Below are 26,516 nucleotides of genomic sequence, written 5' to 3'. Positions count from 1 at the left end.
GGCCGCCCCTAAGCCATCGGGGTTAAGTAACTTGCTCAAGGTTACACGGCCAGGTGTTTCTGGGTGGGTGCTGAGTGTCTGAGCCCGGATTTGATCCCAGGTCATCCCGACACTGGGGCCGGTGCTCTTACTTGCTGAGCCACCTGGCCGCCCCTAAGCCATCGGGGTTAAGTAACTTGCTCAAGGTTACATGGCCAGGTATTTCTGGGTGTGGTGCTGAGTGTCTGAGCCCGGATTTGATCCCAGGTCATCCCAACACTGGAGCCGGTGCTCTTACTCGCTGAGCCACCTGGCCGCCCCGACATAATTCTTAACATGGAGTTATCCCTTCCTCCCACTAGACTGGGAGCTCCTTGAGGGCAGGGACCAGGTTTTTATCTTTCTTTGTATCCTCAGCACTTAACATAGTGCCTGCTACACAACAGGTGCTTAATATATGCTTCACTGACTGACTCCATTCTCCACTCCTTTGCACTGGCCATCCTCTGCGCCTGGAATGCCCTCTCTGCCCTTTTCACTCCTTCCAAACTGAGTTCAAGCAGAAACCTTTTCTGATAATTCCCCGCCAGCTGTTAGGGCTTTCCTCTCCCTAACTACTAAATATTACATATGTGTGTTGGTATGTATGCATATATATACATATATATAATACATCTCTCTCTATACACACATATATATACAGAGATAGATAGACAGACATGAATAGATGGATAGAGAGAGATAGAGAGAGATGGATAGATGGATAAATGTACATAGATGCTTTCTCCTCTTAGGAAAGGGAAATTTCTTGAGAGCAGACTATTCATTTTTGTCTCTGCATCCCTAGTACCTAGCATAGTGCCTGACCAACTTAAGAGATGAATGTCGATTGACTGACTGATGGGCTCCCTCGGCAGACAGTTATCTCCATGAATCCCCAATAATAAGTGTTGTTCTGTGGAAAGTTTGTCATTTACAACTAACATTCTGTAAAGGCAGCTCGTAAGTGTCTAATGTGGAATTTGAATTCGTGTTTTCCTGACTCCAAGCCCAGTACTCTATCCATTGAGCCACTTAGTGACCCAAATGGAGTATTACCGTGCCGTAAGAAATGATGTAGGTGAATACAGAGAAGCACAGGAAGATCTATCAAAACGGATACAGAGGGAAGTAAGCAGAATCAAGAAATCTATACACAATGACTACAATAATGTGAACAAAAAGAACAACCACGGACAACATAAAAGTGAATGTTACAAAATGAGAAAGAATAAGCATGGTTGAAGAGAAGAGATTTAAGAAGACACCACCAACCCCAACCTCTCTGCAGAGGCGGGAGATCCACAAGTGCTATACACTGTACAAATTTTCAGACTTCTTTCAGTGTATCGATGAGTTATGTTGTTTTTCTTCTTTTCTTTCTTTCTTTTCATCTTAAAAAATACTATTTGGGGGGTGGCTAGGTGGCGCAGTGAATAGAGCACCAGCCCTGGAGTCAGGGGGACCTGAGTTCAAATCCGGCCTCAGACACTTAACACAAAAACTAGCCGTGTGACCTTGGGCAAGTCACTTAACCTCAATTGCCCAGCCTTCCCCCCTCAAAAAAAAAAACAACAAAAAAATACTATTTGTTAGATGGGATGGCTCTTTGGGATGGTATGGCATACTGACTGGAGGAAACTGTGGTGATGTTAAAAAAAAAAGACATCAATAAAAACTTTTTAAACAAAACTCCAACACGACAAGTGACCATCTTTTCAGCAAGAAATGAGTATCAGGAAATTGCTGGTCATACACCAAGAACTGAAGGGATCTTGGAGATCATGTAGCCCAGTCTCCTCATTTTACAGAGAAGGAAACTGAGGACCTGAGAGGCACCACAAATCAACACTATCCATATCATACTGTGTTTTTATTTACTTTGTCAAACTTTTCCCAATGACATTTTCATCTGCTTCTGGGTGGGTGGTTTTGTGGACCCTGTGGAACCCTACTGGTATGAGTTTGACCCCTCTGGTCTAGAAGGAAATAACAAAAATAGGACTCATAATCAGGCCTTCTGATCGCAAACCCAGAGCTTTTCCCATCCCCCTTAGACGATGACCCCAACTACTCTGGCAGGAAGCATTTTTAGGGAACTAAAATGCAGCATGCTGTAGAGGACAGAGACCTGGTTTCAGAGTTTAAGCCCTGGGTTCAAGTTCTGATTCTGACACATTCTGGGCAAATTACTTAACCTCTTAGTGCTTCCCTCTAGTCAATTAACTAACTAGCATTTATTTAGTACCAGGCACTAGAGATATAAAGACAAAAATGAAACAGTCTCTTGCCTTCAAGGAATTCATATTCTAATGGTGGAGACATCCCCTATGTATGTAGATATATTCAAAACATATGAAAAGTTGAGACAAGGTCATCTTGGGAGAAACGTACTTGCGGTAGAGGTGGCCAGAAAAAGTTTCTATCCAGAGAAAGAAGTGATAAATAGAAGTATATTTAGAATGATTTTACACACACACACATACACACTCACACACACACACTCACACACACACACTCACACACACACACACGTTTTGGATAAGGACTTGGAAAGTCTGGGTTCTTATCCCACACTTCTTCCACTAGCTAGATGGATGATGTTGGGTAAGTAGTCTTCCCTCTCTAGGCCTCCATTTTTTCCTCTGTAAAATGTAAAACAGAGCCGCTAGGTGGCGCCATAGCACACAGAACACTGGGTTTAGAAGCAGGAAGACTCATCTTTCTGAGTTCAAATCTGGACTCAGGCACTTAGTAGTTGTATGACCCTGGGCAAGTCATTTAACCCTCTTTGCCTCAGTTTCCCCATCTGTAAAATGAGCTGGGGAAGGAAATGGCAAACCACTCCAGTTTCTTTGTCAAGAAAACTTCAAATAGGATCACAAAGAGTTGGACGTGATGGAAAAACAACTTAAAAACAACAAAAATGGGGATAATACTTGTGCTACTACACTAGAGTGTGTGTACATGATTGAGCGCTTGGCACCAAATCTGGTCTGGCACACAGTGCTAATAAGTGCTAGTTGACTGACTATAAGATCAACAAATTCAAATTGGACCTTGTTATCTTTCTTCCCTCTTCCTCACTTCCTTATTTCCTTCCATCAAGGACACCACGTCCCTTCAGTCATTCAGGTTCACAATCTTCGAGTCGCCAGCACTGTCCTTCTCCTCCCATGCCTTGTATTCATCCAATCAATTGCCAAATTCTGCTGATTCTACCTTCAGGAAACCTTGTACCCTTTGCGTTCTCTTTATTTAACTGGACAGAGCACACCTCATCTTGACTCCTGCAACAGCTGTCTAATGAGTCTTGCTGCCTCCGGCCTAGCCCCCAAACAGCTGCCAGGCAGATATTGTTAAAGCATAGTTCTGACCACATCATTTCCGGTTCAAGAGGCTGAAGTGGCTCCCTATTACCCTGAGGAGTCAGGAGTCACAGCAGCCCTGGCCCAGGCCCATGTCAGTCTGTCACTCACAGGAAGAAGCACAGAATAAAAATAGCCAGAAAGAGTGAGTTTTGGAGAGATGAGTCGGGTTCAATGGTTAACTCCTCCAATGAGCCCTCTGTCTGGTTCTCTGGTCCATTACTGGCCCATTCACGTTCATAGACCAATTTTCCTGCTTGTTTCAGCCCTGGAGATTTTGTAATTTGAAAAAACCTGATGCTGCTCTGGCCCAGGCACTCATTCTTTCCTAGAGGCCTCTGTAAGCAGCTGAGACATGAGGCTTCATCCTATTCTGCCATCCCCTCTTCAAGAATCTTCTATGGGTCCCCATTGCCCCAAGATAAGATACAGATGTCCCAGCCTGGAATTTAAAGCCCTTCACCACTTGGATCCCATTTACCAGTCTGGTCTTACTTCCTATTCTTTCCCTTCAGATGGTCACCACCCCAGTCAAGCTGGACTGCTAGCTGTACCCAACAAATGATGTTTCATTTCCCACTTCTGTGGAGGACATAGAACCTTCTCACTTCCACCTCTTAGACAACTTGGCTTCTAGAGATATCTCTGATGCCGCCTCCTACAGAAGGCCTTTCCTGATCTCCCCCTGCCAGCCTTCTCTCCCTGCCCCAGGTGCTGAGGGATTGAAATTACTTTGAATGACTTTGTATCTACTCATCTTTAGGCATGTTGCAAACTCCAAGGAGAATGTAAGCTCCTTGAGGGCAGGAACTATTTAGGTGCTGGTTTTTATATCAATCATTTCATCTGTGTCCGACTCTTTGTAACCCCATATAGGGTTTTCTTGGCAGAGATACTGAAGTAGTTTGCCATTTCCTTCTCCAGCTCATTTGACAGATGAGGAAACTGAGGCAAACAGGGTTAAATGACTTGCCCAGGGTCACACAGCTAGTAAGAGTCTGAGGCCGGATGTGAATTCAGGTCTTCCTGACTTCAGACTCGCTGCTCCCAAACAGGCCCTGAATAAGTGAATGTTGTTGGAATTGACTCTCTAGAGATGACAGAAAGCCTTCCTGGCCTTCTCCAGCTGCTGGAGAGCTTTCTCCCTCCTTTATGATCTGGCGGGGCAGTGAACTGTTAGATCTGGAGTCAGAAATCACAGCTGATAACATAGTTAGCACTTCCATAGCACTTTAAGGTTTGCAAAGCATTTTACAAATATTATCCCATTTTACTCTCACAACAATGCTGAGAGGTAGGTGCCAGTATTATCTTGATTTTACAACTGATGTAACTGAGTGTGCTCTTTCCCCACAGGTGGTGATTACCTAGCTTTGTTTAATGATGCGTAATGAGAAGAGGAATGGACCTGGAGTTGGGGCAATCTGGATTAAAATCCCACATGTGACACTCTATGGGACCCTGAGCAGAGCACTTAACCCGTCTGCTTCAGTTTCCTCATCTGCAAAATGGGTTTAATAATAATACCTGCCTCCCAGGGTTGTGAGGGTCAAATTAGACATTTGTAAGGCATTTTGCAACCTTAAGGTACTATAGAAATGTTAGCTATTAGCTCTCTAAGCCTCAGTTTCCTCATTTGTAAAATGGTGACATTAGCACTTGTGTGCTCATAGAGTTAATATGAACACTGAATGATAGAATGTTTGTAAAGAATTTTACAGAGTTCAAAGTGCTGTCTAAATGTGAGCTATTAATAGTAGACATTTATAATAATCAATGGAACTGATACAAATATGTAAGAACTAGAGCCTTTCCCTAAGAGATAAGTGGTTAAAGGGTGGGGAACAGGGAGTTTTCAAAGAAATCTATGCTATCAATAACCATATGGAACAAAATACTAGAAATCATTAATAATTAGAGCACTTCTCTAATTACTCACTATAACAACCCTGAAACTTCACACACCCATGAGATAGGCAAAGATGATAAAAAAAGGAAAATGAAAATTGCTAGGAGGGACTGTGAGGGGAAAACGAGCACACTAATACATTGTTGGTGGAGCTGTGATTTTATCTGGCTATTCTGGAAAATAATTTGGAGCTATAGCCAAAAAGTCACTCAATTGTGCATACTCTTTTGCCAAAGATGGGGGAAATGACCCATATTTATAGAAATTTATAGCAGCCCTTTTTTGCTGTAGCAAAGAACTGGAAACAAAGCTGGTGTCCATCAGTTGGGGAATGGCCAAATACATCATGGTATATAGATGTAAAGGAATGTTATTGTCTAAGAAATCAGGAAGATGATAGATTTGGAGAAACCTGGGAAGATTTGTATGAATGAACATAAGAGTGAAATGAGTAGAACCAGGGGAACAATTTACAGGATTACCATAATGTAAATACCGCAAAATTACCAAAAATACAACTTTGAAAGATTATTCAGCTTTGAGCAAGGCAGTGAGTGATTCATCATGACTTCAGAAGACTGAGGATGAAACATTCTACCCACATATTGGCAGAAAAGTGATGTTTTAAAGGTGAAGAATGAGACATGCATTTTCAGATATGCATGGCCAAAAGTGTAATTTGCTTTGCATAATCCTAGTAATTTGTTATAAGGGAGGGCAGTGCACACAACATTGGACTTGGAATCAGGAAGAACTGAATTTGAATTCTGCCTCAGACATTTACTAGCTGTGTGACCCTAGGCAAGTCACCTACCTTTTATTGGCTTTAGTTTCCTTATATATTGTAAAATATTCCTTATATTGTAAAATGGGGATAATAATAGCACCTACCTTCCAGAATTGTTATGTGGATAAAATGAGAAAACCTACATAAATGGCTATCAATATAAATGCTTATTATTTACTTACATTAATTATTATATTATTTGACAAATAATATAAATGGTAACTATTATTTTGTTTGGATGGAGATATGAGTTAGTGGGGTGTGAAAGGGATACAAAAAAGATGAAAAGAACACCAATGAGATATTTAAAAATACACACAAAAAAACAAAAAGATTTCTGAAGGGGACACAAACAAAGCCGTTTTGTTACTACTGTGTTAAATTTAATATATACTTAAAAAAATCTATGTAACCAAAGTTTATCGTTTAACATACAATCCTCTTATTTTGTTTTTTTGAAATGCGTCTGTTGATTAATGATGGCTAAGTTCGTAATTGTAACAAATATTGTTTAGGTAGGATATGACATGGGCAGCATTAACTGCTGGTGGTGAAGTCCTTCAATATCAGTATCATGCCATAAGATATCCCATGCTTGCATTCCCCAGGGTGTCTATGTCCTGAGACCAAGGAGGGGCTCGTAGCATAAATTCTCCAAGTGGGTCCATCTGTACTCCATATGGACCATAGGTTGCTATTATTTACTTTTTCCACCACTCATGTATCATGTAAGATGCTCATCACTGAGCAGTCTTAACAGGTGATAGGGGCTTGAGCTCAATCATCAGAGCTCGGATATGTGACTCTCAGTCCAATCTCTAAGGCATCGTGGTTCAGATTCCTTTTTGAGTATAGAACGGCTCTAGGGTAACAGAGGAATTGATTGTGGACTACATGAAGACACCAGGGGGAAACAGAGGCACGCCACATGAGCATATGACTGTATTCCCAAGGTGATCAGCAGATAGGGCCATATTGAACAAATACAAAATAATGGAAAGACCACATCAAACCACCACAATGGATGCTGCAAGATTCTTGAAGCCTTACCAACTATTTATTCCAACACAGTTCCATATACTTCACCGTTAATCTCACAAAAGAAGGACTGGTCTTACACCAGCGCTTCATGCATAACAAATCTAGTTTAAAGACCTATTCTTCTGTGACTCACATACACTGGAGGCTTTTGAAGCTCACTTTTGATTTACAGCTTCATTGCGCTCCTTCACTCCAATTTCTCATATCATAAGTCACAATTCACAGGCTCTCCAACTCTGGGAAAGGATGTGAAGTCATAATTCTACCCAGTGAGATTTGGTACGTCCAACCCCACTAAGAAGAGTTAGGCTCTAATCTGAACCCTCAGCTTTCGAGAACTGAAGATGCCGCTCCAAAATCCCAACTCAAGTTGGTGTGGCAACTTGGTATGCCACTGAAAAGCTGCAAGTAAAGGAGCGTCCGTTTCCTTTTTCTTGCTATGGAGGTCCTGCTGTGCCCCCTTCTGGACTGTTCTGGGGGTAGCTTTGGTTATCATTCATTTGCACTCAGCTGAATGAGACTCACCTTCCTCCTGAGCCATCTCTTGCAAACAGAAGTAAATGACTCTTGCTCCCAGGCTGAAGCCAATCAAAGTAACAGGTCGTCTCCCCTTGGAAGGAACAGACAAAGATCATGGATTAGAATATAATCAAAGAATGTTAGATCTGAGAGAGAATTTAGAACATAGACTGTTGAGTCTTGAAGAGACTTAGAACACGGAAATCATAGAACCATTTAGAACACAGAATCTTAGATCTAGAAGACGCTTTAGAACATAGAATGTCTGAGTTGGAAGGTCCCTTAGAACATGGAATATTACTTCCAACCTATCTTTTAAACCCTATTCTCTTACTATTCCCTTTATTATGGAATATTCTAGTCAAATTTGGCTGCCTCTTTACTTTTATCCCTACTGAATTTCTTTTTATTAGATTTGGCCCAGTGCCTTCCTGTGTTAAGAACTTTTCAATACTCATTCTATCATCCTCTGTCTTAACTGTTCCTTCTACCTTTAAATTTGATGAGCCTTTATGGGAGTCATAAAGACGTTAACCCAGAACCTTGAGCCTCCCCACTGATGACCTCCTATACCAAGCCTACAATGAACCACTAAAAATTAACTACTTTAGGGTTCTGAACGGATATTTCATCAAATGCTTTGTTAAAACCTAGGTTATCCATGTCTGCATATTTCCCCTCAGCTACCAGTTTAGTAATCCTGTTAAAAAAAGGAAGTGAATTCTAAAATATATAGAGAACTGAGTCAAATCTATAAGAATACAAGTCATTCCCTCAACTAATAAATGGTCAAAGGATATGAACACGCAGTTTTCAGATGAAGAAATTAAAGTTATCTATTCATGAAAAAATGCTCTAAATCACTATTAATTAGAGAAATGAGAGTTAAAACAACCCTGAGGTACCACCTCACAACTATCAGGTTGACTAATATGACAAAACAGGAAAATGATAAATGTTGGAGAAGATGTGGGAAAATTGGAACATTAATGCATTGTTGGTGGAGTTGTGAACTGATCCAACTATTCTGGAGAGCAATTTGGAACTATGCTCAAAGGGCTATAAAACCGTGATCCAGCAATATCACTATTTCGTCTGTATATCAAAGACCATAAAAAGAGGAAAAGGACCCACATGTACCAAAATATTCACATACATTCTTTTTGTGGTGACCAAGAATCGGAAATTGAAGGGATGGTTATCAATTGGGGAATGGCTAAACAAGCTATGGTATATGACTGTAATGGAATACTATTGTTTCATAAGAAATGGTGAGCAGGAAGACTTCAGAAAACCCTGGAAGGACTTACATGAACTGATGCTTAGTGAAGTGAGCAGAACCAGGAGAACACTGTTGCTGTACACAGTAACAGAAACTTTGTGTGATGACTGACTTTGATGGACTTAACTCTTCAGAGCAATGCAATGATCTAAGACAATTTCAAAAGACTCATCATGGAAAATGCTATCCATGTCCAGAGAAAGAACTATGGAGTCTGAATGCAGACAGAAGCATACTATTTTCTCTTTTTTACTATTTTTCTTGTTTTTTCTTTCTCATGATTGAAATTTTCCTTTTGTTCTGATTCCTCTTTCATAACATGACTAATGTGGAAATATGTTTGATATGATCATACATTTATAGCCTAGTTCAGACTAAATGCCAGCAGGGGGAGTGGGGTGTGGAAGAAGGGAGGGAAAAATGAATGAAATAAAATAAAAAAGGAAATAAGGTGACTTGACTATCACCTCTTCCCTTGTGAGATCCCTGGATGTTCACTAAACATCTTTTGTCATGATAGAGTCTAGAATTTCCCCAGCAATCAAAACCGGCTCACTATCCTGTAGCTTGCAGATTTTTCTTCCTTTTTTATTTTTTGGAAAATTGGGATATTTGTCTTTCTTCAGTTCTGTGGTTCCTTTCCTTTTCACCTTGTTAGTTTTTTTTAAAAAAAGAAAACAAAACTATTTATTGACCACTGTTCACCAGTATTTGCAATAAAGTAAGTAATATATGGTTGTATAATATGCCAATGACTAATTTATTTTTGCCTAAGTCCTATGGAACCAAGGGACCCAAATAATAAAAAAGGCTGGTCCTATGTATTTAAGGGATGGGTTGAGATAAAGAAAGAGAAACATTAAAGTCATTAGTATAAAAGACTACAAAATGCTGGAAAATTTGCTTGCCTACTTATGCCCACAGTGACAAAGATGTAAGACTCAAATATATACCCCTATTGGAAGAATATTAAGGTTCCAGCAGACGGGGATGTTTTTTTTTTGCATCAGCAACACTTTGTAGCTTTGAACAAGCAATTATAAGCTTTCTGCATTGACTTTATCATAGAAATGAACACTTGATACTAAGGAACTATAATCTTCTCAACATTTAAGAAAAACTCCATGATTAAGAGAAGACCATTTGGTTAGTAAAATAAGATGGGACAACTCTACTTTCCAAATCAGCAAGTATAAATTTTTCTCTTTGAAAGTCAAGGTAAAAATGATCACATTTTAAAGCTTTTTTTTAAAAAAACAAACAAACAAGTTTTGGCAGTATTTACCCATGTTTCTGAGGACTGAAAAGTTTCAGACTGGTAACATCATCAAGTGAAAATTTAGACTCTAGGATTGTGCAAATAAACATGCCTTCCCCTTTAAATGAATGGCAGAAAGGGGCTGTTTTCTACCCTAATTCTGTCCATCTGAATTACCATCAATGAAGATTTAGAGAGAAAGTTTATTTTCCTTAGATCCCTCTTGTAGAAATCTGGAGTTATTTTCATACCCTGTGTCAATGCAGGGCCCCCTGTGGGTCCATAAGAAATGTGCCCATCATCACCTTAACAGATGCAGGACAATCTTATAACAGCTATTCATCTATCTCTTCCCCATTCAACAAGATTTAAAAATCTTTCTGATCTGTTACTAAGTGGTTAGTGTTTGGATGACAGAGAGTGCAAATCTGATGGGCTGGTCGGGTTATTTGAATGCTAAATGTACGCTTGCCTAAAAGACTATTTTATGGAGAACTCAAACAAGGCAAGCACTCACAAGGAGGTCAGAAAAAGTGATACAAAGTCTCTCTCAAGGTCTCTCTGAAGAATTTTGGAATTGATTGCATGACATGGGAGATTCCGGCAAAGGACCGCCCAGCATGGCGTGCCCAAATCAAAGAAGGCGTTGTGTCTATAAGCAAAGCAGAATCAAAGTAGCTCAAAGAGATGTGAGATGGGCAAAATCAGAGACATCTCCACTCCCAATGTTCACTTGGACTATTTGCTCCTGACCTGTGGTAGAGCCTTCCGAGTTCTTATTGGTCTCATCAGTCACAGTTGGCCACGCTGCACTTTGACTCTAACAGTGATGCCATTTTAGTCCTCCTCAAAAACAAAGGACAACAACCAGTGTTTGGACACTTGGAGACAAAACACTTTCTGTGGTTTAGGAGGAACTGATTCCCAGGTAATAATGAGAATCAGTTACCAGAACGATGATAATAACTAATAACAAAATAATGATGATGGTGGTGATGGTGATGACAGCTAGCATTTATGTAGTTCTTTAAGGTTTGCAAAGCACTATACAAATACTCTGTTACTTGATTCTCCCAATAACCCTGGGAAGTAGGTGTTATTATCCTCATTTCATAGATGAGGAAACAGAGGTAGACAGAGGTGAAGTGACTAACCCAGGGTCACACAGCTAAGAAGGAACTGAGGCCAGATTTGGATCGAGGACTTCCAGACTCCAGGTTGAGGGCTCCTTCCTGTGACATTGATCTGTCCAAGTTGCCAGAAGTAATTTTAGGCAAATTTACCTCTACTCATAAAATGTAGCTTCTACTAATAAGTTGGGTTTCAAGAGAATGTCAAAATTCTACTTAGATGGACAATTCTCTTAGGTAAACTTGGGCACACATGGGTTAAACATTTGTTAGTGTTCAGAATAATGACTGTGAATGATATTAATAAATATTTGTAAAAGGTTTTTCTTGAATGTGAAAGAAGTTAATTGTTCCTTAGGATCAAGTGCTTTTTTCTGTGATAAAGTTAAAGCAGTTAAAACATAGTTTGCTTGTTTAAAACTACAAATATTGCTGATGCAAAAAACCAAAATTAAACCTCAAACCAACTCAGACAAAAGAAAAACATAAAAAACTCATTTCACTCAGCTCTCTTAGAATGTATATAGATGGTTCCTCACACAACTATTAAGTCAAAGCATATAAATGATATTCAGATTTTATTAAATATATTGAACTTATATACATATATGTATATAAGCCTCTGTGCACATGTATATATAATTACAGACACGTAACTATATGTATGTGAATGCATAAACGTGTATATATACACACGTGTATCAGCATGTTTATTGTATGTGTGTGTGTGTGTGTATATATATATATATATATATATATATATATATATATATATATATATGAACTAGACCTGGATCTAGACCTTGGGTCAAGTTTCGTGGACTTTTGTTTCTTCATGGACTGGCTGTCATCCATTTCACTCTTGGATGAAGATTTTCTATTCCTTTCATCTTTTCCTCAACAAACCTTCTGTATCAAGAAACTCTTCCATGATTTCTGGATCATGTATATTTTCTCTAGATTTTCACATCTTGTTGCTGTCTGTCAATCCTTTTCTATTTTAAGACACATTCTACTTTCCCATTGACTTCTCATCAGTCCTGCTCTTTTTCTACCAGGGACTCCTCAGGGGCTCTGCACCCCCTAATTTTTTACTCTTCTCATTCCATTTCTTTCTCCTCCTTTTGATGTCCATTATTATATGTGTACGCCACACACATGCATATGTACACACATGTATATTATATGTGAATATGGTATACACATATGTTTGCATGTGTTACATGTCTGTGTGCATATTATATATGCGTATATGTTGTCTCTCCCAAGAACATGTGAACTCTGAAAAACACACAATCCTAGATTTACAGCAAGCAGGGACCTTTGAACCCTCCTACTGCTCTTTTGAGCATCAAATGATATATGATATGATATGATATTGTCATATATGAGATGGTGCTATAATATACATATATAATATATAACGCTGTCTTTTATTGTATCACGCAGCATATATGACACACACAATACACCACATATTATTACATATATTATACATATCTATCTAGATATATCTATAGACATATATTCTATATCTACACATAGATAATATAACATACAGACATTTCTCTATATGTAGACATATAAATCTATATCTGGCTAATATGAGAGAACATAATCAGATGTTCTTTGTAAGACTTAAAATGCTATCCAAATGCCAGACATTATGTAGTCCAACATTCTCATTTTAATGATGAGGAAAGTGAGAGCTGAGAATCTAATTCCAAATCCAGCCCTGTTTCCACTCTACCCATACTACCACACAAACAAAGGCCTCTATTTTTGTCTTTGTATTTTCACACCCAGAACACAGTGCTTTCTATGTACTAGGCATTTAATAAATGCTTGTTGATTTGAGCCTGAATTCAAATTTGTGGCTGCAGGCTGTGTGACTCTGGGTCAGTCACTTAACCTTTGCCTCAGTTTCCTCACCTGTAAAAGGGGGATCATAAAAGCACCTACCTCCCAGGGTTGTTGTGAGGATCAAATGAGATAACTGTAAATCATTTAGCACAGTGCCTGGCCCTTAGTAGGCATTTAATAAATGCTTGTTTCCTTCCTTCTTCCCTAGGCTGATTGAGGCTGGTTCCTTCCTAATATTAGATAGACTAGGACCGCAAGATGTGACAAGGCTTTGAGTCCCTTCTTGCTACCTCTGCAATAGCCTCATGTAAAAGAACTGTCTCCACAGGCAAACCCCTCCTCCTCCCCTTCCTTACTGATGTATCTGTAAGGCAACAGAGCTACTTTCAGTACATGGAAGGTTTCTGGCTACCTGCTGCCGGCTGAGTAGTACGTGGGCCAGGTGCTTGCCAACCTCTGCCGACCGGCGAAGGCACACCCCCCAGGGGTTGTCGATGACGTTGGCCACAGTGAGGAGGGAAGATGGCCAAGTCAATGCTGTCAAGATACCTGGAAGAAACAGGAAAGGCATCAGGGATGGGAAGCAATGATTGGGGGAGCCTGTGAAATTGATGGCACTACCCTAAGTCTGAACTACTAATGGGAACAGAATGTGATGGTGAATGCCTGTAATCCCAGCTCCTGGGAGTCTGAGACTAGCAGATCTCTTGGGCTCTGGAGTTCTGAGCTGCAGTGGGCTATACAAATTGGTGTCTGTGTTAAGTTTAGCAATTGGTGTCTGTGTTAAGTTTAAGGTGAGAGCTTAGGAATGGGGTGCCACCATCACCTAAGGAAGGGGGAATTAACTGATCCACGTCAGAAATGGAGCAAGTCAGGGCAGGTAGGTGGAGCAGTGAATAGAGCACCTGTGTTCATATCTGGCCTCAGACACTTAACACATACTAGCCATGTGACCTTGGGCAAGTCACTTAACTCCAATTTCTCTGCCTTCCCCCCTCCAAAAAGAAAAAAAAGAGATGGAGCAAGTCAAAGCTCCTGTGACAGCAGTTGTGGGATTGGGCTTGGGGGCTTGCTACTGTACTTCTAGCCTGGGTTGAAATGGGGAGATTCAGTCTTTAAAAACAAAAGTCTGACTGATTAAAAGTCTTGGGTTTTAGGTATGGAACAAATATGAATAGGAAAGGGCAGGTTAGGAAGGAAATAATAGAAAAGGACTGGACAGACCATAAAATCATAGAGCTGGGAGGGCCCTTAGATCATAGAGCTAGGAAGGGGTCTCAGAACATAGACTGTTGTTAGTTGGGAGGGGTCTTAGAACATAGAATGTCAGAATAAGGAGGACTCTAGAACAGGGGTTCTTAACCTTTTTTAAAGGATCCCTTTTCCATATTGTGTTTTAAAAAGAAATTCATAATTGAAAGAAATATTAAATTTAAGTTAGAAGTTAGTGAAAATAAATATGTAATTTTGCCCCATCCAAGTTCTCTTCTGGAACCTAAGATGGACTTCTTGGGGGCCTGCGATCCCTAGGTTAAGAAACTTTACCTTAGAACATAGATATCAGAGCTGGAGGGACCCTTAGAACACAGAACATCAAAGATGGAAGGTTCTTTAGAACAGTGCTCCTTAAACTGTGGGCTGTGACCCCATATGGGGTCTCATAACTGAATGTGGGGGTCCCAAAAATGTGGCAACAGTAAAAGGTTTCTGAACCAGCAACAACCAAAATTTAATGAAAAATCAAGCCCATAAGGAATCCGAGGTGTTTCTGGCAGTGCTTGTCCATGTCGGCGGATTGCACAACTTCACTGCAGCCTTGGTTCTGAACACAAAGCATGCACACTTTATGCTGCACACGCCCTCAGGCCATGCAACTGCATCAGCTGACAAAAAGGGAAAAGGGGTCTCCAGGAGAAAAAGTTTAAGAAGGCCTGCTTCAGAACACCAAATATCAGAGAAAGAGGAGATTTTCAAACAGCCAACATCAGAGTTAGAAACAACCTTAGAGTCTAACTTTCAGTTTTACTAATTGGGAAAAGAGGGCCTTGAGTGGTTCAGTAATTCAATCAAGGTCACAGTCACTGTAAGCAGCAGAGCTAGGCTGGGAATTCTAATCTTCTGGCCCCCTGTCTTCTCTAGCTGCACTCTGGCTAGAGAGGTAAGCAAGGGCTGAACAGCAGGGGGTCTTACCAGACAAGACTGTATATTTCAGGGCTTCCTGAGCCATCATATTCACCAAGCCATTGAGCAGGGTCTCCAGGGTGCTGCCAAGCTCCATCAGGTACTTGGATTCCCAGGCCAGGCAGTACTGCTCGCTGCTCCGGGCCATGCTGGCCCAGGGGGTAGTGAACATTCCTAGGGGAAAACCACAAGGACAATGGTTCACTCGAGGGGTGGTGAGAGGCATTGCTGATCCACAAATACAAGCAAGGGGGCTGCGAGAGGCCTCAGAGCAACATTGAACCCCCCTGCCTCTGGTGTCAGCATAGCAAGTGGAAAGCCATGCTTTTAGCTTCTATTGTGGGGAAAGAACGCAGAATGAAGAGTCTGGACACCCAGTTACTTGTCCTGGTCCAACAAGCTTTGATAAAGTCCCTGGTTTCTTCCAGGCAGTGTGTGATGCTCCAGGGATCCCCAAACCAGGCAGTCCCTGCCCTCATGGAGTTCCCATTCTATTGGTGGGAATGGGGTTGGGGTAGGGAGAACAACACTTACACAGGTAAGTAAATACAAAATACTTTAAAAAATTAAAGGAAAATAAAAGCTTCAGGAGGAGGGCACTAACCATGGGAGGAAAATTGATCTGACCAGGTCACCTCTCTTAATGAGCTACACTGGCTCCCTATTATCTCCAGGATCAGAGTTTAAAGCTCTTTATAATCTGGCTCCTTCTTATACCTTCACTGTTCTCTGTGCAGTCTGTGATTCAGGCACAGTGACCTACTTGAACATGACAATCCATCTCCCATCTCCACGCCTTCGTACTGGCTGATGCACCAATGTCGGCAAGCCTCTCCTTCCACACTTTTGCTTCTTAGTTTCTACTGGCTTTCCTTAAGATCCAACTCAGATTTTACCTTCTGTAGAAGACTTTCCAGTTGCTGGTCCTTCCTCTCTGAGACTACTTCCCATTACACTGTAAATGTCATATATGTGTGAGTGTGGGTACACACATGATATATCTTGAATATGTGTCTATATTGTGTATATATGTATGTCTATATATAAACACATGTGTCTATACAAATATGTGTTTATATGCATGTCTATATACAAATATATGTTTGTATATGTGTATGTCTACATACAAATATATCTGTGTGTATTACAAATATATGTCTATATACAAATATATGTATCCATATGTAAATTATATATAGTGGTTTGCATCTTCCCATCAGAATAGAAATTCCTTGAAGATAAAACCATGTTTTCATCCTTCTTTGTATCATTAGCACTTAGCGCAGTGCTCACCACATAGTGTGTATTTATAATAAATTCTTGTTGACTAAGTGACTATTTAGAGGAAGTTACACTGGAACTAAGCCCTGCTGAGAGCTAGAGGTTTGAAGAGGTGGAGATCAGGCGGGAGAACACACCAGACGTGGAGCCTGCCTGTGCAAAGGCAAGATGATGGGAGATGGCGTTCATATATAGGGATGTGTGCCCCAACTAAAAGTCCTATCATACAGGCCAATTCAGTTGACAACAGTGAGTACCTCAGGGGCAGTAATGTGTAATAAGCCTGATGGGTCCTCCAGAGTCTTCTAGCACTGCCTTGATGTAGGACTTCTCCTCCTCAGGCCCTCAATTTTCTCCTCTATACAATGGATGCAATAACATTTGCACTACCTATTTCAGGGGGCTGCTGTGAGGAAAGCATCTTGTAAATCGTACATTGTTACAGAAATATGAGTGATTTTTGTTATTATTACATGGCAGTGGTATTGTGGGAAAAAAAAGCCCTGCCTTTAGACTCAGAAGACCTGAGTATCACTCCCAGTTTTGCCCCTTAACAGTCGTGTGGCCATGGTCAAGTCATTTCCTGTCTCTTGGCCTCAGTTTTCTCATGTTAAATGGGATGCCTCCTTCAATTCTTCAAGAATCTGTGACTTGGTCAGTACACGGGAGCTCCTTCTACCAACGAAGGAAGGTCAGAAGTTTTATTTTGGAAGGTCCTTATGGCTGGTAGCCCTCCCTCTGGTGATGAGCTCCTCTCAGCACTTGGCTAGGCTGGCTCTTGGACAACAGACATCCAGTCCATTTAGCGACCAGAGCTTCCATTCTATTGTTAACAGGCTGCCCTTTGTGGAATGAGGGTACTATAGCCTAGTGCTGCAAGCACAGGACGTGTCCATGTGACAGCTTTGGGAATCAGCTTCCAGAAATTCAGGACAGAGGACCCCTTTTCCTCCTACTTCAGGCATCCTGTTTCTTGTCAGCTGAATGTGTGACAACACACATCTTTTAACAAGATGCTAAGCCTGAACCAGAGGCCACACAAAAGCCTAGAAGAGATGAACACTCCCTTTCCCTGTCTAAGGAAAATTACTATAGGTCTCAGGGTTGGGGGAGAAGCACCGACAGCAGCCTCAGCCTGTTGTTACAGCTACCTTATCTCCCTACCTGGTCACCACGTGGCCATGAACAGATGATACTTTTGTTTCCTTTGAATCTGTTGTTTCGGTTTTCCTGAACTCAGGTGAATGAGTCTCAGAGACAGAACAGGCCAGATTATGACCTTGTCAGCTCTGAAAGTACAGAAAAACCTTCAGGGTTCTCCTTTGGTAACAAGCTGGTTAACAGCAGGATAGGCTGGAGCCCTGAAGAGTGCCCTGCTTGACTCAACCTAGCAGTGAATCAACCCAGTCAGTAGCTGAGACACTATGTCCTGCAAACAAGGGAGTGACTCATCCCTTGGCTACAACCGACCTGGAAGTAAGCTTGGGGTGGGGGCATGTTTTGTGGCAACTTGAGCTCATTCTCCCTAGGGACCAAAGTGAAAGAGGAGATCATGCCCCTGGTTTGTGATGTTTCTTTTTTTTTTTTACCTTGTTCCTTATACTTTCCCAGCAAAAATTGCTGTGTAGAGATTTGGAATCAGAGGACATGCGTTCAAATCCCAGCCTGGCTACTTACTCCCTATGTCGCCTTGGGAAAGTGATGTGACCTCTCTGAGCCTCAATTTCTTCATCTCTAAAATAGGGGAGTTGGACTGGATGACCTCTAAAGAACTTTTAAGCCTTGGATCTATAATTCTATGAATGATTATCTCCATTTACAGATAAGGAAACTGAGGCCAAGTAACCTGAGAGAAAAGAAAACGGGGGGGGGGGGGAGTGAGAAGAGGGAGAAGAAAGGGAGACTCAGTGAAATTAAGTGTCTTCCCTAGAGTCACCTAACTAATAATGGAAAGAGCTAGGCACTGGGTTCAAGTCTTCCCTCTCCTCTACTGCCACTCCTTCCTGACCTCCTCCATGGGGCTATGTTGTGTGGACAAGTACAAACATTCTTTTCTTTCCCTGAAGTCAATTCAGCATCAGTGAACTCAGAACCAAGGCTAGCTCCAGATGCCCACAGCCCCCTCTTGGCACATTCAGCCTTAAATGGAGATGCCATTTCATAATGTGGTTTTTCAAAGCAAAATTCCCGTGGGTGCGTTGGAGGTTGTGTTGGCCTGACTTGCACACAGCTTTCTTCATCAGAGATGATTTGAGTTGTGGGTGTAGGAATCTCTCTCACCAAGGAGAAGGTGGCTTTTTTTCATGAGTCACGTGAGCTTTCTGTCAATAGTCAAAAATAACTCTTCACAAAATTCCACCATTCCTCTGCTCAGGACCTTTCTAAGGTCAAGAGACAGCACAGTGAAGGAACCCTGGCCAAAAGACATGGGTCAAATTCCTCCTCTGTAAAGCCCCTCTCTGGGCTTTAGTTCTATAACATGAGGGAGAAAGGCTATGGTACCCAGAGGACTGACAGCCATCCTCAGAGCCAAGAAAGTCTAGGTTCAAATCTTACCTCTGAAATATACTGGCTTTCTGATAACCTGAGCAAGTCACTTAACATTCCAATATCCTAGGTAAAGTATCTAAGATCATAAGTTCCAAGCAGATACAAACCTACATTGGTAAAGGAAATTCCATATAATATAAAAAAAATAATTCCATTTAATAATGAATGGAATCGCAGGTCTAGTCTAAAAATAAAATGAAGGCTTTGGAGGAGATGATCTCTAAAGTCCCTTCCCGCTGTAACAAGTCTGTGCTTCTGTGCTAATGTGAAGTCCCCTACCCCATGAGAAAGCCACGCGGGGTGGCAGCTGTCACCCTGAAATCAGCAGATCCAAGTGGGTCTCAGCTTGGTTACTGAGTGACTAGCTAGCAACAAGAGAGGGATGTAAGCCCTTGCTAACATTAATATTCACCCACACCCTTCTTCTGAAGCCTAATCCCTCTGCTTTTCGCCCTGGTCCCCACACCTCATCTAAGGACGTTGTGAGCCATGATGTAAAGTATTTTTCATATAATACTGTGCAGTATGATAGAGGCCAGTTGGTGGAGGGAGAGAGACAGCCCAGTGTAGACAGATAGAAAGTCAGCATCAGTGTAAAGAAACTGGAGCCCAGGACCAAGAGAGGGAGGATCTCAGGAACCTGGCAGACCTGGGTCCAAGTCCCAAGTCTCTCTCCTTTTTTTTTTTTTTAAAGTAATTAGGGTTAAATGACTTGCCCAAGGTCATAAACCTAGTAAGTGTCTGAGGCTGGATCTGAACTCAGGTCCACTTGACTCCAGGGCTGGTCCTCTATCCACTGTGTCACCTAGGTGTTCCATGTGTGATTCTAGACAGGCGCCTCAGTTTCCCAGGCCAGTTTCTAATGTGATAATTTGGGGGGGGGAGGGTTTACTAAGCAGTAGTCTCCCTAAACCAAAGAAATCATAGATTCCACCCTCTTTCCCCTCGCCAGGTCAAGAACAGAGACAGAGAAGTGTGATAGATGGGCATGTTGGACTTGTAGAGAGAAACACTGGGTCCAAATCCTGCTCCTAAAAAGCTTCTGCACATCCACGGGCCTCAGGCATTGCCCTCAAACTTAACAAAAGACTTGATCAAAAGTCTAGTATGGACCAAGAACTTGGTTGGATGCAGGGGATACACATAATAAAGAATGAAACAATTCCTACTCTCAGAGAGCTTAAGTTAGAACAGGGGAGACAAGGAGTTTATATGGATGGAAGGAAGTGATTTACTAAGTGCTGGGTGAGCTGTGATCTGCACTGGAGGAAGGAGCACCCCACACCAATAAGTCACAGATCCCTCACATAGTCACTCATTGTGTATCACAGCCCGGGGTGGTGGTGGTGGGGGGGAGGAGTGCTGAAGCCAGCTTGTACTTGCTTGTGAGAGCTGATTGTTAAATTTTTGGTGTGAGCACTTGTACCTCAGAAATTAGCAGAGATACAAATCAGGGCTTGATCTACTGTTTTGTTGATCATCTAGACTTAGGAAATTAATGGAGAAAATGCTAATACTAAAGATTAAACTTAAAAATGTATCCTGTAGCTGGATAGAGTGCCTGTAGTCGGGAAGATCTGGGTCCAAATCCAGTCTCAGCCATTTACTAGCTGTATGGCCATGGGCAAGTCACTGTTTGTTTGAGTTTCCTCATCTGTAAAATGAGCTGGAGAAGGAAATGACAAACCACACCAGGATCTCTACCACAAAAACCCCATAAAGAGTCAGACAGGACTAGAAAGACTGAACAACATTATTAATATTATTCTTCCCCCCATTGAGCCAGTTCTTAAACATTTATCAGCACACCCTTGATCATATACACATACAAAGTATAGGACAATTCCTACTTTTGAGGAATTTACTGGGGAGACAAGAAGCTGTCTGTCCTGGGGTCTTATTCCTTAACTAGAATGTAAGCTTTGTAAGGGCCGACTGTCTCTCCCCTCTGCCCAGCACAGTGTCCTGCATACAGTCAATGCTTAAAAGGTCTGCTGAATGAATAAGTGGGGTTCTGGGAGTGACCCAGTTCCTGAAGGCTACTCCATGTAAAATGTAAGTTCTGCCAGGTCCTACCAGGACAGAAAGGCTCTCTGTGCATTCTCAGTGATGGGCTGGTCCAAGCACTGGCCAGACAGCTGGACAGCAGTGTTGGCCACAGGGGCTCATGAGAAGAGGTCGATGTCCATATTGGGAGAAGCATCAACATTTATGAAATTAGGGATCACAGGATCATCTATCTCGAGATGGAAGAGACCTCATAGGTCAATCCCCTTCATCTTACAGATTGAAGTAACGGGGGCCCAGGAAGTGAAGTGACCTGCCAAAGGACACAGAGGCAATAAGTGTCAGAGGTGGGATTTGAACCCAGGACTCGACTCTAGACCCAGCATTCTCATAGGATGTCTCTCTATTTTCTAAACCAGTTCAGATAATGCCAAATATGTTTAACTGAAATGAAGCTCTTCTGGATGGAGAGAGCTATACTCTCTGAGAAGAGAAAAGGTGCTTCTTTTCCGAGGAATCTTGCTATGGAAACGTAGGTGCTGTCAGATAATGGATCATTCAGCAAAGAACAGAGGAAGAAGAGAACGGGGGTGTGCTGGTGACACCCCTTGAAGAGACACTGAGGGGGCTGCCTTGCTGGGGTAAGTGGAGGGGGATTGGAGTCCTGGAGGAGACAGAAAACCTGCTGAGTCTCCTCCAACCCAATGACTGACTCCCACTAGTGCTGGTGACTCACGTGGTACCTGCAACACTCCCAGAAGCACTGTAAGGATTATGAAGTCTTGGGCAGGAAACTGAAGACCAGAGGGGCACAGATGGTACTTCTGTCACTGCAGCTGCCAATGTGAGGCAAAGCCTCTGGAAGAGAAGACTGAATCTAGGAATGAAGAGCTGCTTAAGGAGATGGTGTCAGAGAATGGGACTGGGATTTCTGGATCTCGGCCCAGGATTTAGATGTGATGGGCTGGCTGGGGATGGAGCGTAAACTAACAAGGGCTACTAAGAAGATATCGGCTTGTTGATGGATTGGCGGATTCATTGGGGGGTGTTTGTGGAAAATGACTGATGCAAAAATAAAACTTTTTAACAAAACCAAATAATGCCTGATTAACCTCATTGAAAAAAAAAACACATTTATTAGACTGGCAGATAAGGAGACTTCCATAGAGTTTAACCTAGATTTTAAAAATATATTTTAAAATTTGCTTTGTTAAATATTTTCCAATTACATTGAAAAATTTTTTAATATAAATTAAAAAAATTTTTTTGACTTCCAAATTCTCTTCCACCCTCCTACCCCCTCTCCAACTCGTTGAGAAGGCAAGCAATATATCAATTATATATGGAAAGTCATGCAAAATACATGTACATATTAGCTATTTAACCTCAATTTCAACAAAACATTTGACAAAGCTTCTTATTATTCTTGTGGAAAAGATGGCAAGGTGTGGGCTAGACAACAATACACTTAAGTAGACTTAAGAATGATTGAATGGCCAGGCTCAAAGTAGTCATTAACAGTTTGATATTACAATAATAATAGCCAGCATTTCTCTAAGTTTGTAAGGTGCTTTACAAATATTATCTCATTTGATCATCACATGAACCCCAGGAGGTAGGTGCTATTATTATTTCCATTTTACAGATGAGGAAACTGAGGCTGAGAGAGATTAAGTGACTTGCCCAGCATCACAGAGCTAGAAAGTGTCAGAGGGTGGATTTGAATTCAGGTCTTCCTGATTCCAGGTTCAGTGCTACATCTCTGGCTGCCTAGTCAACTAGGAAAAGGGCTTTCCAGTGAATTGTTCTGGAGATCTGTGCTTGGCTGGTTGACATTTTTAACAGTAACCTACATAAAGGTATGGATGGGCCCACTTAACAAATCTGTAGATGACACAAAGCTCGGGAAACAATAAACCCTCTGGGTTGATAATGCCAAGATCCCAAACAATCTTAATAGGTTAGAATTCTGGGCCATACCCAATAAAGTGAAATTTACTAGAGTAAATGTAAAGTCTTACCCTTGGGTTCAAAAAATCAACCTAACACCATAAGGAGAAGGGGGAAGAAAAGCATGACCAAATGGTAGTTTGCCTATAAAAGATCTGGGATTTTAATGGACTCAAGATGAGTCAGCAGTGTGGTAGGTAATGAGATTTTAAGCTGCATTAAGAGAAGCATTTCTCCTCTACGCTGAACTCCGGACTCTCTGGGTTTTCTCTACTATCCCACTGAAACCTCCTTATACTGGAATCTCATGACACTCCTAGATTTCACATACTGGAAGTACCCTCCACCCTGGTAATCTATGCCTATGACTGGCTCGTTCTTACCAGAACCTACATTTTAAGGATGATTCTCAGGTCAGCCATGTCTTCATTCCTTTTCAGGCTACACTTTTGATTCTGGACTTTCTCTAACATGTCCCCATGCTGAATACTTTCATCTTCTTCTCTTCCTCTCTCATTTCAACTTGCTTTTATGTGCCAAAGCTTCTTGAGGGCAGGCACCGTTTTTCTGTTTGTTTTTGTATCCCCAGTGCCTGCCACATCATAAGCACTTAATAAGTGGGTTTAAAACTTGGGTATAGGACGAGGGAGGTGACGGTCCCACCACACTCTGCCCTGGTCAGGCCCCAACAGGAGTTTTGTGTTTCCTAGGTGTCATACTTTAAGATGGACTCCGGAGCAGCTTCAGGGGAAGGTGATGAAGATGACGAAAGCCCTCAAGATCATGTCACGAGAGGATCAGTTCACAGAAAGAGAGATAGTTTAGAGAAGAGACACAGGGAGAACACAATACATACCTCACAGAATTCTTTTTCAGATGGATGGCCTGTGAGGACACTATCTGATTCCTGACACTCTTCTCTCTGACCTGCTCTGCTTTGTCTCCCACCATTCCCAGGTTAAAGACGGGTCCAGTAAAATTCTGTTAAACAGTCTGCCTCTCCCACTTCCTTAAAACGATCATGTAGATCCTAATGTTTTTAGGTTGTGTCCCCTTGGTAGAATGTAGGACACTTGAGGACAAGAGCAGATTTATTTTTTTTGTCTTTGTGCTGCCAGCCTAATGCCTGGATCCTGGTACTTGTTTAATAAACACCTGATGGACTGAATTGGATAAAGACAATTTGTGGTGGAATGGAGACTCAAACTCAGAACTTGTGGCTGAGAGAGTGACTTGCCCAAGGTCACACAACTAGTTAAAGCCTGACTTCCTGACTCCAGGTTCAATGCTCTATCTACTGCATTTTGTGTGTGTGTGTGTGTGTGTGTGTGTGTGTGTCTGCGTATGTTGGGTACCTTTGTTGGTGTGATGAAGCCCACGGAACCCATTTCAGAATAAGGTTTTTAAATGTCTAAACTAAAATACATAGAACTACAAAGGAAACTAATTATATTGAAATACTTAACAAAATATTTTATTGAGCAAAACACAAATATTGAAAGTGTATTGGAATACACATCAAAATATTTTTAAAACAGGTCTGTGGAGACTATGTTAGGAACCACTACTGTATGGGGGATTTACAGGGAAAGATGGGTGAGACCGGCACGGGATGAGGGCATGGATAGCAGGGGAGGGAAGGCCCATGCCGATTAAGCCACAGATCCAACCCAATATATCCAACCCAGTGATATCCAGGACAGAATACGGTTCTACCAAATGTGGTCTGAGTCACGACGTGGCCACATGAGTTAGGGCCCACCCCCATTCTTACCGTATTTACCGGAGCAGAGCCAGCCAGTGATGGCGATAGTGATGTGAAGCTGTTTCCCATCAGTTAAGGGTAAGAATTCAAATTCTTCTATGGCTCCCACTCGCTTCTTCATCTTGTAGCCTAAAGACCAGAGGAGCATGGATTTAGAGCTGGGAGGACCTTGGAAGACACTGAGTCCAAATTTCTCATTTTATTTTTTTAAATCATATTGTATGTCTTTTTAATCATCAAAAATTGGTTGTTTCTCTCTCTTCTTCCCTCCTCCTTAATTTGAGGATGAAAGGAAAATGGAATCCCTGTTACAAACACGTATGGTCAAGCAAAACAAACGTCTGCATTGTTACTGTTGTTGAATTGTGGTGACTCTTCATGACCCTGTGGACTACACTGTCCATGGGGCTCTCTTGGTAAAGACACTGGAGTGGTTTGCCATTTCCTTCTCCAGGGGATTAAGGCAAAGAGAGGTTAAGTGACTTGCCCAGGTTCACACAGCTAGTAAGCGTCTGAGGTCAGACTGGAACTTGGGTCTTCCTGATGCCAGGTCCAGTGCTCCATTGACCGAGTCATCTAGCTACCTCCAATTTCTGTACTGACCATGTCCAGAAGACATATATGTGTATGTGTGTGTAACTACCACCAAAAGATAGATGTGAGTATATGCACACACACATATAAATGCATGTTTGTTGTTGTTCAGTATTTTTGGTCATGTCTAGTATTTTGTGACCCCATTGGGGTTTTCTTGGCAGAGATGCTGGAGTAGTTTGACATTCCCTTCTCCAGCTCATTTTACAGATGGGGAAACTGAGGCAAGCAAGGTGAAATGGCTTGCCCAGGGTCACACAGCTAGTAAGTACCTGAGGTCACACGAGCTTAGAAAGATGTCTCTTCCAGGCCCAGCATTCTATGCCACCTAGTGGCCGCATACATACAAATACATGTCTCATTATGCACTCATCTATCATCCCTCATCACGAGGTAGGTAGTACGCTTCAGCATTAGTCATCTAGAATTGTACCAACTCTCTCATTTTACAGATGAGAAAACTGAGTCTCAGAGGAATTAAATAACTTGCCTAGGGTCACAAGCCATTTTCTTTTAGAGGGGGAAAGGCAGGGCAATGGGGGTTAAGTGACTTGCCCAAGGTCACACAGCTAGTTTTTGTGTTAAGTGTCTGAGGCCACATTTGAACTCAGGTCGTCCTGACTCCAGGGCCAGTGCCCTATTCACTGCACCACCTAGCCGCCCTGTCACAAGCCATTTTTGAACTTGGGTCAATAACTCTTGTCCCCTGAAATTATCTCCCTGGTGGCTAGGTGGTCATTAAATTTTGAATCTTGTGCTCTTGCTAATAAATCTATTGTTCAATCAAATCAGCTCTAATCTTCCAGGACATCTACGGCAACATCCCTGCATGTTTGTTCTCTCTCTCTCTCTCTCTCTCTCTCTCTCTCTCTCTCTCTCTCTCTCTCTCTCTCTTGGAGGGGGGAAGGAAGGCAGGGCAATCGGGGTTAAGTGACTTCCCCAAGGTCACATGGCTAGTTTTTGTGTTAAATGTCTGAGGCCAGATTTGAACTCAGGTCTTACTGACTCCAGGG

General features: G+C 41.8%; 1 protein-coding gene across 1 annotated transcript in view; it reads right to left on the bottom strand.

Moving 5' to 3' along the window:
* The window catches only part of TMCO4 (transmembrane and coiled-coil domains 4), a 114,122-nt gene that overhangs the window by 49,713 nt on the left and 37,893 nt on the right, over nucleotides 1-26,516 (bottom strand). The window contains exons 8-11 of the mRNA XM_069079349.1: nucleotides 24,919-25,038; nucleotides 15,366-15,530; nucleotides 13,588-13,724; nucleotides 7,649-7,733 (exon numbers count right to left, since the gene is read on the bottom strand). Of these exons, the coding sequence (XP_068935450.1) occupies nucleotides 7,649-7,733; nucleotides 13,588-13,724; nucleotides 15,366-15,530; nucleotides 24,919-25,038 (507 nt within the window). The remainder of the gene's footprint in view (nucleotides 1-7,648; nucleotides 7,734-13,587; nucleotides 13,725-15,365; nucleotides 15,531-24,918; nucleotides 25,039-26,516) is intronic.

Source organism: Petaurus breviceps, unplaced genomic scaffold (genome assembly GCF_028583685.1).
Source record: "Petaurus breviceps papuanus isolate PSGF00001 unplaced genomic scaffold, PetGlider_PUasm1.0 91041, whole genome shotgun sequence".
Lineage (NCBI taxonomy): Eukaryota > Metazoa > Chordata > Mammalia > Diprotodontia > Petauridae > Petaurus > Petaurus breviceps.
The sequence above is the reverse complement of the archived record's forward strand: the minus strand, read 5'-3'. Positions and strand labels throughout refer to the sequence as shown.